The 16,723-nt window shown below is 39.6% G+C and overlaps 1 protein-coding gene across 8 annotated transcripts in view; it reads right to left on the reverse strand.

The window, feature by feature from the left end:
• Positions 1-636: 636 nt before the first annotated feature.
• The window catches only part of clec16a (C-type lectin domain containing 16A), a 40,802-nt gene continuing 24,715 nt past the window's right edge, over positions 637-16,723 (reverse strand). For 6 of the 8 annotated variants that reach the window (XM_015032755.1, XM_015032753.1, XM_015032754.1 and 3 more), the window contains 9 exons: positions 16,635-16,679; positions 13,281-13,331; positions 13,040-13,168; positions 12,688-12,808; positions 7,399-7,550; positions 6,730-6,934; positions 5,291-5,461; positions 3,873-4,010; positions 640-2,786 (listed from right to left, as the gene is read on the reverse strand). In XM_015032755.1, the coding sequence (XP_014888241.1) occupies positions 2,236-2,786; positions 3,873-4,010; positions 5,291-5,461; positions 6,730-6,934; positions 7,399-7,550; positions 12,688-12,808; positions 13,040-13,168; positions 13,281-13,331; positions 16,635-16,679 (1,563 nt within the window). In that variant the 3' untranslated portion in view covers positions 640-2,235. Of the gene's footprint in view, positions 2,787-3,872; positions 4,011-5,290; positions 5,462-6,729; positions 6,935-7,398; positions 7,551-12,687; positions 12,809-13,039; positions 13,169-13,280; positions 13,332-16,634; positions 16,680-16,723 lie in introns of all 8 variants that reach the window. The other 2 variants (XM_015032758.1, XM_015032759.1) reach the window with 2 other exon arrangements.

The following is a 16,723-nucleotide window of genomic DNA, read 5'->3' on the forward strand; positions in this document are numbered from 1 at the left end:
AACACGGATGTTTTCACGAAGCATAAAAACCTCGTGAACAAAACAACAACAACAAAAAAAAATCTTCGGTCAACAGCTCATACCTCCAGTTGCCACATGTGAAGGTAGTGACGTACATGAAGTCTTCAAAAGCACAACAGTGCAGGAGGGGGAAAAAAAAGTCAAATCAGTCTGTGATCTCCACAGTTGAGAAAAAAAAAAAACAACTTCAATTCATGCTGTGACTGTGGTTCAGTACAGAGAAGACACACACGGTATCGCTTCAGTACCAGGAACCTGTTCACGTTTACGCACACACAACCAGACTTCCCTGAAGAGAGAGGAACCACGATAAAAACTAACACGTACAGACCACAAGATGACTGAGGGCCCCAACAGCCGCAGAGAAATGGAGGCCACATCAAGATCGCAGCTCCAGGCAGGCTACCCATCTCACACAGGAAGAAAAATACAGGGTCTACACATCTAGTCGTAAAACAGCAGAGAAATGAGGTGGAAGCAGGTGGCAGTTTAAAACACCTGCCACAAACAAATCAAGGTTGTACGTTGCGAGATAAAAATGTTAAGTTATGATTTTTTTTTTTTTTTGGAGGTTTAGACTCACACAGATCCCGTCTGCAAAGAATCACACGACTGTTGTTAAGTAGAATAATTTATTGCGGTTCTTTATTCCTCTCTTTTAATTCATTAACAATACTTACAAGTTTAAAAGCGCGGAGCATTTACAGAGCGTACAAACATATCGTACACACTCACACACTACAATCAGATAGCAATGGAGGGTCCCAACGGCATGTTGTGGTTGTTTTCATTGGTTTTAGGCACATGATGACATGCTCCTAAACCCCCCCTTCAACTCCACAAACCGTGCCGCGCCTCTTCAGTGATCACCATCATCATCATCTTCATTCTGCTGAGCAGGATGAAAAGATTAAGAGACATAAAAGACCATAAAAGACAGTATTGCTCTGAATTTAGTCAAAAAAAAAGAATAGTAAAGCATTAAGACCTACATTGTGTACTGATGGCACAGAAAATGAAGAAAGCATGGGAATCAACAGAAAGTAAGAAGGGATCAATTAGAGATTTAAACAGCCCAAGTGTGCTTTGTTCTAAAGAAATGGAAACTGAAGTTGAAAACGAACATGAATCGAGAGAAAAGAGAAACGTTACATTCATCTCTCCTTATGTTGGTTAGTTTTAAGGTTATTGCAGTAGTACAGCTTCATTCATCCGATTAAAGTAGGAAGTTAAGGAGCAGTTTGACCTTAGCGTATGGGTTCTGAGGAAGAAGAAGAATACAGCGTTAACCAATCACCCAGACAAGACGAGAAAAATCTCTCTAAGCAATCACACTTAGAAAAAGTCTTTAGGGATGTTACAGAGCATTCGTCCGTTTAAACCCAGATATTTAGAGGATAAAAACTACAATCCTATCTTTTTAATCACAGACTTGGCTTTAATTAAACTGATATAGTAAATAAATAACAGGATGAACTGAGATGCTGTTTTTATTCAACTGTAGCGCACTCTTTGATTCGCCTCTAAAAATAGACCACTACAAATGAATGGAGTGAAAGTTGAACACCATGTTGACGTATATTAATTTGAGAACAAGTAGCTGCTCCTGATCACCTTCCTTCACACTATTTTCCATACAGAAAAGAAAAATCAAGTCTGATTCAGGGTGGCAGAAACAGCTCTGACATGATGCTGTGAAAAGGCAAGACTGTGTGTGTGTGTGTGTGTGTGTGTGTGTGTGTGTGTGTGTGTGTGTACAGCAGTGCACACTGTTGCCCTTTTATGTGAACTGAAATGTGTCAGAAAATGAGGGAAACCTGCTCTGATCATCAGTATGTGGTGCATGAATGATGAACAATTAGAATAAATAAAAAATGTTTGCTGGTTGCGTGTCTCGACACACGCTTGATAAATCTTGAGCAGACACACTCGAGTGCTCAGAAAACAATGTGCTTGAGCCTTTCTGGGCTTTTGACCGATGTCTGTCTTTGTTCTCTGAGAGGGGAAAAAAAAAAAAGTGTCTTTCTTCATGTGCAAACACAAATTAGGAAGTTCCTCCCGATGCATCCTGGGACTATTTACAATCACACCCAAACATCCCCGTGGACGCTGACATGAAAACACACTGCAGCAAGGACCGGACAGTCCACCCACCATGCTGCACAGCACTCTGTGTGTGTGTGTGTGTGTGAGAACGTAGAAATGTGAGGCTGTTTAATCCAGTTCAGGTGACTCTGCTGTTTCGGCGTGTGTCGTCTCCACAGACTCTGTTGTGCTCTCTCTTTCCACCTCTAGAGACGCATCCTCACCTTGCTGGTCTGCTCCGTCGGGTCCTTCGTCGGTGGGTGTGATCAAGTCAGTTGTTTCAGTAGTTTCGTCCTTAACCGTAGCATCCGTCTCCGTCTCGTCCATCAGCGAGCCGTCCTCTTCCTGCAGCTCCTCTTCTCTTTCCCTACAAGCCTCTCTCTCCTCCTCCTCCTCCTCCATTATGGAGGCTTCAGGTCTCTGTAGGGAGTGGGTCACAGCGTACGGATGCAGGTGCGGGGAGTCCGCGGGGGGCAGCAGCGTTAGCGACTCCACGCTCAACGTGTCGGCGTTGCTGTCCGTCAGCAGGGAGATGGTGGGCTGGGAGGCCGGCGTGAGGCTCGGTGCCAGGGCTGGAGCCGGGACCAGGTTTGAGGGAGTAGAGGGAGCTTCTCCGCCTCCTCCTTCACCTTCACCGCCTGAAGATGAGGACGGGGTGTGCTCCAAGTATGCACAATCATCTAGAGTATGACAAAAGATAGACAGCCGAACTGAGACTTTCTTCTTTTTTTTTTTTTTCCTCAGGTCTGTCATTAGTGAAGAAACTAGTAATCATCTACAGAAACTGTACAGAGGAAGGATGTTTCTGGTGCAAAATACAACATTTAGTCCCAACACATGAAATATTTCCTTAAATTTAATATGCAACTGTTCTGAGGAAAAATCTAAAACTTCAAACAAAACAACTTCTGGCCTCGATGAAAGCACCTAATAAAAGTAAACCGCCTGATCAGAGACCGATTTAACTTCATCCAGTTTCTAAGGGCACACAGCCTCCGTATGCCCAGAGGGAACCAGCAACGGAGGTTTGTGGCGTCGTATCATGACACAGAAAAGTCCTTGTGTGAACCAAGCTCAACATGCAAAGAGACCTGATAAAATACCCATCAGATGATCCAACAGCCAAAAAATAAATGGTGTGCGAGTTCAGGCCTGATGATACGGGGACTCGTGACTGGGTGGCGTTAGTAGACGAGACAGACTTCTGAAAATACTGCCTTCAAGTTCATAGTTGGAGTAATTTAACAGCTTAAAAAAATCTCTTTCTTTTTTGTCTTCTCAGGTTGTAAATACACTTGTTGTTTGAAAGGCGCATACAGTAGGTTTATCCACATCCTCTCCCAGCTTTACTGCTTGTTTGCATCGTAAACCAATCAGCTCATGGAGTAGAAAAAAGCAGCACTGGGTGTGTATGTGTGTACATTCTCACATGCACCACATGCAGGCATATATATGACATGGGAACAGAAATGTTTTCACAATGTCACACCACCAAGAACTATTGTGGTTTTGGTGGGTTGCACAGTCACCATAGAAACACCAGAGACATGACATGAGTACGCCACGTATAGACGACGCGTAGTGAAGTAGAAATACTCTTTCCAAGCGAGTCGCTTCAATTATATCTGCACAATGTCGACTGTAAAAATGTGTTCTCCTAAAATTATTGAGTCACTTTATACGTCCAATCAGTGCATCTCACAGCTTGTCTGCATGTTTATGAAATGAGAGATCCGGTTGTGTGTGCGTGCATGTGTGTGTGTTACCTGACGGGCTCTGAACTGATGTAGTGCTTGCGGTAACAGAGTCGCATCGTCCTGTGCTTCCACTCCCACTGGAGGGAGGCGACGGGGAGGAGAGTGGTGAGGGACTGTGCTGGGGCACACAGTGGGCCACTGCAAAACCTGCAGTGGGCGCGACACACAGACATGTTTACATTGCGTGTGTTACCACTTGCTCAGACTTGTGAAGCCTTTCAAGGGTGCCTATATTCTCATTTTTACAACTTTGTCCTTTACGTTCAGACTTGTAGCACATACCAGTTCTACTATTACACACAAAATCCTCAAGAGACAACAGTAGCATTAGCAAAACCTCCAGATCCAAGATGAGGAGGAGGAAGTCAGGAATAGTGTCTGATACTAGAAGAGATCTAACAAACCAGCAACACACCGAGATATTTCAAAGTGCACTGTGGTGAGCTGAGAGCTGCATTAAGAATAAAACCTTGAAGGAATAAAAAAAAAAAACCTAAAATTTGAAATGCATTTTGGCAGTATTCAGATTATTTGTGTTCCCCATCTGAGCAGCCTTTGAACTTTTAAGCCACCCCATCACTACACAAATCCTGTAGTGTAAGGTACTTTTGAGTCGTCACTATGATTAAAAAGGTATCATTTAAAATTCAGTTAATTTACTCACTTGTCTTACACAATTGGTGAGTTTTTTTAAATCTCTCACAAGAGTGTAATCCAGTCTGTCTAAAATTAGCTCTTACAGCATGTTGGTCCAAAGAACTTACTTCAGCCTAACATGTCATACATGTGGGTGGAAGGGAAGTTAAAATACTGGGGGAGCATCTGCAGTAATATATTTGCTCCTTCATTAAGCTCAGACACAAAGAAAAAAACACTGTTGTAGTTAAACTTTCTGTGAAAAAAAACATCCAACTTTAAAGACTCACATTAATTCGTCTGACTTATTTACAGCATTAAAGAGTTGCACAATATAATATCACCACCATATCTGTGTGCAATCACCATCACTCGTTTTTCAGATTTTTGTTTGCATAAAACTTAAAAGAAAAAAAAAAAGCAATCTTGCTTCATTTCTTTTCCACTTCAGCTATGTCGTACTTTGTGCTTTATCTCAGGCTGAAGTTTGTGGTTGTAACGTGATAAAATGTGCAAATGTTCAAGGGGGTTCAAATACTATTTACACTGTACTGCATCAAATGAAGCCCAGAACCGGGGACTTTCCAGCTCTAATTTGCAGAGCAGTGATTCTGCATAAAACCTCTAATTCATGCCTGCAGGGTGGAACATTATCACTCTACTTTGATGCTGCAGATCAAATCACAAACTGATTTCCACTTATTTGGAGTTCAGAGCAAGTCAGAGTTAAACATTTTAAAAACAATCCTCCTCATTCTCAGCACTCTATGACGGAAGCGTCTGTGGGTCACCTGGTACTTTGTCGACGGAAGCAAATACTGCTCTGTTTGCAGTGGGATCGATGGGCGCTCGTCTGGACTGCTCATAGAATCGGAACGGCAGGCCGCTGGGAGAGGCGCTGGCTGTCTGACTGAAACCCAACACCTCCGTAGCACTGGGCTGCACCGGCAGGTCCAACAGAGCTGAACGCACGGGGAGAGGAATAAAGAGAGAACAGTGTAAACATGTGGGACAGCGGCACGGCAAAGGGGCTAATTCCCTACGTCGGAAAAAGGATGCATTTGTATTTTTCACTGGACTGCAAAGAAATGCGCAGCTGTTTCTATGCGACTATGCTGGAAAAACAAAATCCAAAACTGTTGCTTCAAGATGCGGTTGTTCTTGTAGGCGTCACATCCTCCTCAATTTGCTGAACTAAGCTAGATCATCTATTTGTTTTGTTGGGTTTGAGTGGATTTCTGAAGAATTTGACCGTAGTAAGGGGAAGTACAAATCACTTCTGGGTAAAGTGATTTGTGTTTACAGTACAAATAGATTCCTTATATTAACAGGCAGGAACACTGGAGCCAATAAAAGCAAATTATGACAGAGAGGAGAGAATAATGCTCTAAAGTGCAATATGTGAACTACAGAGATTAAAAATATACATTTTTAGTTGCTTTTATCATGTTTGATAGTCATCATGGATGTTGGAGGTCCAGAAAAAAACTTTTATAGTTTAACAGAAAGCTGCTTTGTATAAAATTAATTTAATGAGAACCTAATGATTAATTTTTTACACTTTGTGAAACTGTATTAGTAGATAAGTACAGCATGTTTTGAATATATAACCATCTTTCATCCTTCTGCTGTGGATATTTAAAAGTTTGAGATTCTTTTATTTAATGTACTTCCTTATGCTCTCCTTTTATTTGGTTTATCATTAGTAAAAGCATCCAAAACAACAAAAAAGAGACACAAACCGCAAAACAGTCTGATCATTATACATTGAGTACATTTTAATATAGTACAGCTTCATTATATAACATTTGGATTTTCTTGTTTCCCTATAAAGACAGTCGACTTCTCCCCTTTCACACACCTGCCCCATATAATGCGACTATTAATAATATAGTTGTTTATTTTGACTTAACATAATCTGTCCATTATTTTGTATTCTGTAAACCAAGGCATGTTATCTTTTCTGCACTTTGGTTTTGTTGTTAAAATCTGGGTTTTGCTTCAATATCTTCCTCCCTCATCATGCTCCCTTTTACAAAGTGCACCAGTCCCTGCTGCAGCAAAACACCTGTACAACCTGATGCTGCCATCCTCATACCTTGCGATTTGGATGGTGTTCTCTGGCTTTTTATGCTGCTCCAGGATTCCTGGCTACTTGTCCTGTGAGACGCCTTTCAGCCCATGTTGTTTCACTGTGGATAATGACTCCCTCCTGAGCTTCGTTCCTCACCTGCGATCCTTTGCATCTTCATGCGTCGAGCCTGAATGCGACCCTTGGCGAGCCTCTGCTTGGCGATGATGCAGCGGATGTGATCGGCGAAGATGAAGTTGGCCTGCAGGATCGGCAGGGGCTTGGCGTGAGGGTTGGAGCTCGGTTTATGAATGACGATATTCAGAGCTCGGCTGTCGTCCTCAACGCCAGACACCTGCATGTCCTTTAAAAAGGAGGAGGAAGATAGACAGTGAAGAATGTTCAATTTCAAACTGCAAAATGGGTAATTTGAAGAACTTTTATAGATCCAAGAACGCCCCCGTTTCTTGTTCAACTTTGGCGTGATGTCTGAGTTATTTGCAAATGTTAAGCTTCAAAAATCAGGTTTTCTCCTTTTTTCTGAAGAAAAAAAATCCTCAAGGCTAGTTTTAGTCTTCAATAAGAATAGATGTGTAATAAACTCAATTCTTAATCCACCAACTCCAAAAAGCATGCCTCATTATTCAAATTAGCTTACTCATTTGTGAGGTGAAACGATAAATGACTCATATCTATGGGATTGTCCACGATTATAATTTTCCTACAAACTAGGGAAAATTAAAAATATTTAATGAACTTCAAAGACTTTTGTAAACAGATGCAAAAAAAAAAAAAAGCAAATAAAAACAACAACTACTTTTCTCTTACCTGCAAAAGGCCGGCAAACTTGACTACTCCCCAACCGAGACGTTTGGTTTCTGGTTCAACTAGACTCATCTGGTACACATCTACAGCGAGGAACCTCTGAGCTTGGCTGCCATCTTTGCTAACCACCATACATGCTATCAAGTCACTGTTATCTGAAACAGACAGCAATGTACAGTCAAATGGACACTTGAAACCACCTGTTAAATGATTGAAAGATAAAGATAAGTAACATTGTTTTTCTTGTTGCCATTTTTTTCTGCTTTCAAGTTTTATTTAGAATTAGTTAAGACAATTTATAATGTTGTGTTCTGAACACTGTGGTGTTGTGTTCAGAGTAGAAAAAGCTAATCTGGGATGTCACAAATTAGCCACTGGGTAGAAGTTCAGTATACGACACATCTGTGACATACGAATTTAACTTGTTCTAGAGAACTGATCACATTTTTACAGGGAAAACTTTAATATTACAATAAAAATATTTGAAAAACCTGGGGGTAGAGGGGAAGAAGGGGTCCTATGCCTATGCATTAAAAACCCCCAAAACATTTGAAAAGGGCTGAGGAAAATATAAACTAAGGGACAATAAACCCACAAAGCCTGACAAAGCCTGCTTCTGTTCAATTCTATAACTGGAACACAATCCTGTTCTTTGGAACAACTTTGGGCAAAATAACGAGGGCTAATGAAGTTACTGAAAGTAAAATATATATATATATTTTGTATTGTGACTTTATGATGCTGTGCTAATTTGCGTACGCAAACCCCAGACAGAAGCATAGTGGGCCAGTGCAGCCAGACGGCTCGATGCACTTAAAAGGACAGAGAAGATGCTTTCCTCCCACATGCTGAGGAGCAACAAGAACTGATAAGCCCACATATGAGCATTATTTACTGCAGTGCACCACAAAACCAGCAAAGTGAAGCTGCAAATGACCCGATCTGACACCACTGGTTTTGGTTGACACATCGCCCACTTTCAACTTTCTCCAAACGTAAACCGGCTAAACCAGCTAGTGTACAACTCCAAGATTAAATTCTCTCTTCCTTCTCATCTTGCTCCTTGTTGATCCTCCACCCAAAGTATTCAATTGTTTTACCGTACAAAAAGTTGTTGGAGATCAGATTTCATCTCGCCAGTGTACAAACAGAGGAAGCGAGACAAACTTTTATTACTGTTTTAGTGTTTCCACTTAGACCGGTGGGGTGTGGAGCACAGACATGCATGAGCTTGTAAAACGTGTGGTGTGATTAAAGATCAAAGGGGATTGCCAGGAACTGAATGCCACCTAGTGAAGCAGAAACCCGTGAAAAGTACCTTCACCAGGAGAGATAGTCCTTGGTTTCCAATGGTAACAAGGGTATACTAATATTTAAATGGTCAAAAGAAATTAGGGGAAGTTCAACAGATTCAGTCCCCTGACAAAATGGGGAAAAAACCATACCACCCCCCCAGTGTCTTATTTTAGCGTTGACAGAAAGTGGTCGGCTTGCTCCGACTACAATCTAGAGCCATCTAATTGATAGTATCTTTGTTTCCATGAGTCTTTTTATTGCCACGAAAAGTTGGCAAGGAAGCAACCCCATGACAAAAAGTAAAACATACAATTCCATGCATTGATAGATGATGATTTGACATCTTCACTCTCCAAGAAGGAGGAAGTAGTTTAGAAATATACAAAATCTTTTTCTGAGAAATAAAAGGTCGACATGACATCAGGCGCTTTTACAACAGAAGTTCACACAAACATAGTATCTGTACAGCTCATCCTTTCTCGAGCAATCAAAGCAACTCATCACAAAGTCGTAATGTGCTCACAACCTTGTTGTGAATACATTATGACAACTTTGTTGCATGATCACAACAAAGTTGTGGATTACCCCTATTAAGTAAGGGTAATCCAGGTTCAACAAGTACTTGGCACGGAAAATAAGGGAACTTGTTACAACAACAAAGTGAACCGATAACGCTTTATGACACTAATGGTTAGAAAATCCTCACTGCCAAAGAGAGTGGAGTGGTGCAGCCACGTCACTGGAGGCACTTTAGACACACTGAAGAGATTCTTCAACTAGTGGAGATTTCACACCTCAACTTTTAGGACTAAATTCACTTCTCACCCCTCACAGAGTGAGGTTTATCACACTACCTCAAAAATCTGGTAGTGGAGAGGATGGAACGGCTGACCGCAGTCGTAACCTCAACGCTACTAAAAACTTGTGGGATCAACTTGGGCGTGTTAATCATAACAGAGTGACCAACAAGACTACAGAGTGAGGTCTACTGTATTAAGTGTCTTACAGGCACATAATGCCATAAGTAACTGTTACTTTATTGTTATACTTGTTGTAAAAAAAGCTGTGAATGAATGAAAAATAACTTAAAAGAAAATTAACTTTATAATTTGTTGCCTTGAAATTGGCTTCTGCTTCTTTAACAAACTCCTACTATTTAAAAACACTCTGTCTTCAGCACGTCATCACAACAGTGCTCCTTCATTATGCTGTTTACAGTCGTTCTTAGTGACTTTAGAATGAAAAGTAATCTGTACGATAAGCCATAGGTGTTTCCTAATTGCTGCTGCTGCTGGTGGTCTGGAGGATCTGTGTGGGGAAGCAGCAGGGGACTGCAGCTCTGAGGAGGAGCTTTAGGTAAGTAGGCGGTGCTTTGTGAGAGCAAGTGGTTAAAAGCAACCCCAAATGGTTGCCATGGGAGATTCAAGGATGTCTCAAACATGCATGAAAAAGAATCAAAGCAGCACTCAAGGTATTATTTTTGATGAGGGAACAACATCATAAGATAATATAAATCTCAAAAATACCAACTGTACCTCATACCCTCCCTTTAAATGTCGTAAGTGATTCTCTATAGAAGGGTTCAATTCTTCAAACTTTATATTAATCTGAAATAAATAATCTCCACTTATCTTTTAAGCAGATTGTTCACGTTTGAGAGAGTTACAATAAAGCTGTCTGAGCTACTTTGTTTGCCTTATGAAACAGTACACTGACCTGAACCTTTAGAAATTTGGTAAGATCTAAAATGAAACGGCACCTCTCACCTCCAAAACTCCCCAAACTTGTCGAGACAAAGAAATGCTCCATGATTCAAATGTTATTAGAAGAGGAGGTGGAATGTAGGTGGTGGCAACCTAATGGTCAGAAAAACATTTGTGGGTGAGAGATTGAAGAGGTTACTCTTCCCACTCGCCAGGAAAAACCCTCCCCCTCCGCCTGCAATTACTAAGAATGTGTTCTTAGATAATCACCTAGCTTACAAATACAGTCAAACAAGGAAAGCAAATTTTTTTTTTTTTTTTTAAATCAACTGTTTGCAACTCAGGGAGTCATTATTACTACACGTTTGGTTGAAGATCATCTTTTCAGTGACATCAATTCCAGGAAGTCAAACCACATGACACCTCACAGGTTTGTCAAAACCCAGATCTGCCACAGCCTCTTTCGACTGGCATTTGGAAAAATCAGAACACAAGAGTTTCAGCCACTGAGTTAGAGATGAAAGTAAAACAGACGTGAGATATTTGGTCAATGTTTTATCTCTCTGTCAAAAGTCTTTCCTTTTATCTTATTTCCTTTTCCAGAAAGGAAATAAGGAAAGTCCTAAGACGGTATCTTTTAATCATGTCCAGTCATAAACATGTAAAACCTACAAGTTAGTCTAACTGCCAACGGACAAAGATAAAGCAGATGGTGGCGACAGACAACGCTCTGCTGTGTCACTGGTTTGTTACAACTATCAGACAACAGGTTGACACCACAATCTGCAACCAGACATGTTTTTCTAGTTGACTCACCACAGATAACATAACATTTAAAGGCCACCGCTACCTACATACGACACAGATTGCACAGTCACCATTACCAAAGAAAACCCTGAGATCTACAAAAGCCACGCATCTTCAAAACGGATCCTCAAAGCAGAAATCTGTATGCTCGTTATAATTTTCATCAAATCTATGGACATGTGCGAGTAGATACAAGTCAAAGGGATGGAACAATCCCAATGTTGTTGAAAACTCTTGCAAAGCAACACCTGGTAAGAGCATTCACGGGAAACAAAGCTTTCAACGTTTAACCAGTGTTCAATATATATAACAAAGAGAAGGCAGAACTGCAAACCTTTGGACATTTCTTAGGTAGAAAGTACTAATAAAAAAGGCAGGCAAGAAGGCCATGGTGGCTATAGAAGAGCTGCAAAGTGTCGACATAAGAGGTTGAATACAAATGTGCAGCAAAGTGTTTTGATGTTTTGGAAAGAACAAAGGGAAAAGTTAATTTTCAACTTCAAAATATTTTACTTTGTGTTGGTCTGTTTAATGAAATCCTTCCACTCCCAAAAAACATAAAATAAAGTTTGTTTAAACAAAACAAAAAAAAAAAAAACACGGAAATGTCTAAGGGATATAAATACTTTTGGCATTATGGTCATGTCGAGACTCCTAGCTTTGGAAACTGATGACAGAGGTAACTTCTCCTTCACAGTATGCAGCAGGATCCTCAGAGCAGTCATTTATTTTAACACACCAATAAAAACATAAAAAGCAGAAATTTTAGCATCGTCTTTGTAAATGTCCGTAACGGCTTTGGTTTATTACACTGATAAACCTGAGGAATTGTTACTTTTTTTTAACTTTAATAACATAACATATATAAATTAAGAGAAATCTAAATAGTTAATATTTGTGTTTTTATAAGCCATAAAATTAGGTTAGAACATCAAAATGAAGCTAAAGATGAACTTTGACCCTGAAAATTGTTTCTATAGTAAATGATCACAAGAAAACCACCAGCTTTACAGTAAAGACAGATATAATTTTTTTTATAATCTAAGGTTATCGTTCAATTATGTTCAACATTAACAAAACAAAGAAATGCAAATGCCAAAATATAAGAATGTTATACGAGTTTGTGAACCACCAGAGTACCAGGACTGGTTCACATTACTGTGCAGCTGCAGAGCTAACCACGACTTTCCAAAACACACCTGTGAAGGGTGAAAGAAAACTGCTCAGGTTATAATCTTTGCACACTGCATCTGTAAACTCTGCACTCTTTTTTAGAGTGGCCGCTTTACCTTAGCAGAGAAAATCAGCGAGAGGTTTGTCAGATCGGAGCGTTTTAACTGTGGAGTGCAGGAAACTCTAAAAAAGTCCCCTCTTTACAGGAAGACCAATTTATATTTGCTTGAGTGACTCTGAGGTCAGATTTCACTTACTTTCAACTTATTAATGACATCATTCCTAAAGCTAAGCCTGAGTGTGAGACTCTTACTGAGGTCTAAGACGTCATCTGTCTTGATTAGGTCTTCAGGTCTGGTCAGAGGAAGCTGAGTTTCTGGTTCTCCCTGAAGCTGAAGTGACAATGACCGCAACATGAAGAACACTCGAATAGCCTGAAAGAGAAACAAAGAGGGGCCAGACAAAACCCAAGATGAATATATTGAAGGAGCAATCGCAGCTGGTGTTCGAAAAACAAAATTCCAGAAAGGACATTAACACACTGACATTATAAACAAACTGGAAACAAGAGACTTTTTATGAGAAAAATCTAAGATTTGCTTTCCTGGGAATGTAACAATCAGTGCCCTGAGCTCCTGTATGCGGACGCGTCTGTGTTGACGAACCTTGCGGGTCTTCTCCACGTCTCCACAAGGTAGCCTCTTTACGAAGTCGATCCCCGTCAGAGGGGTGCCGGTGGGCGGCAGCAGTATGGAGGCATCCATCATTAGGTACTCCACATTCAGAGGTTTACTCTGCGAGAAAAACACCACGATGAGTGACAAGAAACACCTCCAAACTAAAGTTTAATTTCCAGATGATGCTTTTTCGAATGCATTATTAGCGGAACTACGAAGGTTAACCTACTGTCATGCTTCTGTATTCATCTTCAAACATGTCCAGAAAGATTTCTTCACCCTGTGACAAAAAACAAACATGAAAGCTGCTTCAGGAGCTATGTGAAAACACAAGTCATAAGACATTTATAAATTATATCAAGCCATCAATATGCTAAAATGCTAAGCTTGCAGCCATATTTATGAAGCATCAGATCTAAATACATCCACTGAAGATAAGTGTTTTTGTACTTATGACTATACATCTTGAACTGACAGCTATGCAGTACTTTGTGTTTAAACTACATAATGTGTTCGTCCCGTACATTTTTTAAATAATTTGAAAAGAATGCCTATGCCTTTTTTAAATAACATTTTTATCAAATGTAATGTATAAAAAACACCAATTAGACTATCGAGAGATGAAAGCAAATGTTTATTGACGGTTTCCCATGAAAAATCAGTTTTGAAGGACCTGAAAAAACACTGAGACGCCGTACTTCTTCCATACGATCTGGAATGATCTGCAGTTGTTAAAATGAGATTCTGCCCATAATTTATTTTCAATTTTGTCCTTATTTTTACCAGTTGGCCTCAAATTGAGATGGAATGAACAACTTCAACACAATTAGCCATTTCCACCTTTTTTATGCAACCCAAAACTTTGGAGGCTGGACTGCATTATTGTTTTGCACAGACAAGAAAACATTTGGTGACAAAGTTTAATGAACAAACCTGGTCGATTTTCTGTAGCAACAGAAAATTAAATGGAAAATGAATGCAGTCTAAATGCATGTCATGGAAGTAAACACCTCATACAGATCACTTGCTGCTGGTCCTCATCTGCTCTGAAATTAGTCAATAGCACAACAAGGTGAGATTTTTGGATCGTAAGGGTAACTACAAGTTCAGACCTAGAGAATGTCAAACCAAAACCAAAAAAAAAAAAAAAAGTCTCTTCCTCTAAAAAAACATGACGCTAATCTATCACTTCAATTAAGCATGGCAGCTGGAAAACAACTTTCAAATGACGCATCTAAACTTGAACATTATGGACAGAAGACAAATTGTTTCAACAAGCACCTCCGGGCAGCCAAGGCCAAGGAACACCAAGTTACTTGTTTATATGTAAACTGAGAAGTACGTGTTCATCTAATCACCATGTTACATCAACAGCGGTATATTCCACCTCCTATTCAGAACCCGGCAAGGATTAAGTAGGTACAGACAATGTCAAAGTGTTTTCCAAATTAAATTTACACCTTTCAAATATTACGCAGAAACAAGGAAGAACCTCATGCAGATTGTTTTCAACCAACTGCTGAGCATTAGACACATTCATTCCCCTTCTTGAAAGAATAAGGTAAAAACGATAACATTCACAATTTCGATATATTGAAAACTGAACTGAAAACTGAAATGTAGAAAAGTGTAAAAGAAAAAAACTGATCACATGACCACCAAGAACACAACTGAAAGTTTGTTTAAGAATGATGACATTATGATTAAACTGCATAAATGTGATATGGGTGCATCACGCAATGCCCATCTAAGACAAAACAACTGGTAGCACAAGTCTCCGGGTCCAAACTGACATCATACAGTGAAGGGCAGGAGAAAAGTTGTCTAGCTCAGAAGCTCGGATAGCAAGCAAACCAGAACCCTACTCAGGAATTTAAATGTATACTGTGGCTATCTGACAACAAACATAATCCATTACATCACTATAATTCTATAAATTCCCACAACAGCATCAAGTTTGGCCCTAAAAAGTCCCTAAACAAAAGCTACACATATGGTGGATGAAATGGAAGTTAAAATACAGATAGAATCAGACTGCAGCCATACAGTCCCTCATTCATTTGGTTAAAATACAATGGGAAAATAAGCTGCAGCTAAAACTTCACATAAGGAGCATGGTGGGACAGCAATCACTGATTTAGTGGAATCTGTGATTCCACTAAATAGATGAAAGAATAGAATAGATGCACTACCACTACCTAAAAAGATGCATCTCCTGAGAAAAAGTTATTTTTTCCCCCCTAATAAGCTTCAAGCTCTCAAACAACAACAACTGCAGCAGCCTCAGGCCTCTTGTTGTTTACAGTCTGTAGTAGCTGTAACAACAACTCTCTTCTGTCCTCTTTTCATAGGCTTGGCTTGTTTCCTTCTCCTCGCTCTCTGAATTGGAACATTTTCACAGAATTTGTCACATTTCCTGCATGAATAATCTTCGTAGGAAAAGTGCTCCATTTATTCTTTCAGCCGACACACACCCCGTTTCACATATTACTATCAGAATGGCTTTTTTGTCTAGAAGATGATCTGTTCTGTGATTGGTATGAAGTCTCCAGGTGGTAAAGCGACATTCTCCCCTTCTATGTTCATTCTTTTCTGCTTTAATAGCCATGCATTTTTTTTAAATCAGCTTTGAAAAGCTATAAAAAGGCCAAAAGTTATTTATTTACATCTTATTCTTGCAAGATTTTATAGATTTCTGGCACTGAAGATTGACAAGATATGATATATACTCTTTAAATCAGTAACTTAATTGTGATTAGACAAATCAAAGTCAGTCAAAGTCAGACCATCTGCAGATCTGCAGACAGTGATAGTGTCATGAAGCATTTATGACTGGAATATTGCACAAAGATGAGCAATGTTGATAGCACGCAACAATGAAAGCCACTGTTCTCCAAAAGTATCCCAGATTACATCAGATAAAGTTCTCTAGCTTTAGTAACATTTAACAGAAATTGGTGCAAAGACCTAATTATTAAAAACTCAGGCTTACTGCAATTAGTATGTTTTTTTTTAAGAGAAACAAACCAAAAGAAAACTTTCATTTTAAAAAGAAAAGCAACTCATCTGAGTGATTGCAGAACAATATCCAGACTGAATCAAATAAAAAGTGAAAGTAAAGATGAAACTTTACATTTAACTGTAAAGAACAAACAAAATACCAACACTAACTCTGATCTGCAGGCAAAGACAAAGCTTTTTTCTCAGGATCGGGTTACTTTCAATTATAACCAACCGACTAATCATATGGAAACTGGGAGGTTTTCACTTAGTTTCTGTTATGAGGCTGTTCTCGGATTAATCTGGACGCAACACAAGAAATTTTGTTGTTCCTTTTTTTTTTCCAAGATCAATTTCTCTGAAATACTGGTGGCCAAATACTAAATGCTTCTTGTTTCGGCGACCAGAAGTCACATTGTGCAACACAAAATCAAGAATGAAAGAATGGAAAATAATCCTTTGGGAATCCAAAGCATATAAAGATGATACAAGTCTTTAATCGAATGCACTAGTATAATAAAACATTGTGTGTATTCCCACGGTTCAAAGGTGTGCTGTTGAGATTTGTAGTTTGTGTAATTACCTTGTAAAAAGTCCGCAGTAAATGCAGACTCTCTTCTCTGGCACCCTGCAAACACAAACACGATACTCTGTTTTTTTTTTTTTTTTTTT

Source organism: Poecilia latipinna, unplaced genomic scaffold, assembly GCF_001443285.1.
Source record: "Poecilia latipinna isolate Pla-1442-1.1 unplaced genomic scaffold, P_latipinna-1.0 Scaffold249, whole genome shotgun sequence".
Classification (NCBI taxonomy): Eukaryota; Metazoa; Chordata; class Actinopteri; order Cyprinodontiformes; family Poeciliidae; genus Poecilia; species Poecilia latipinna.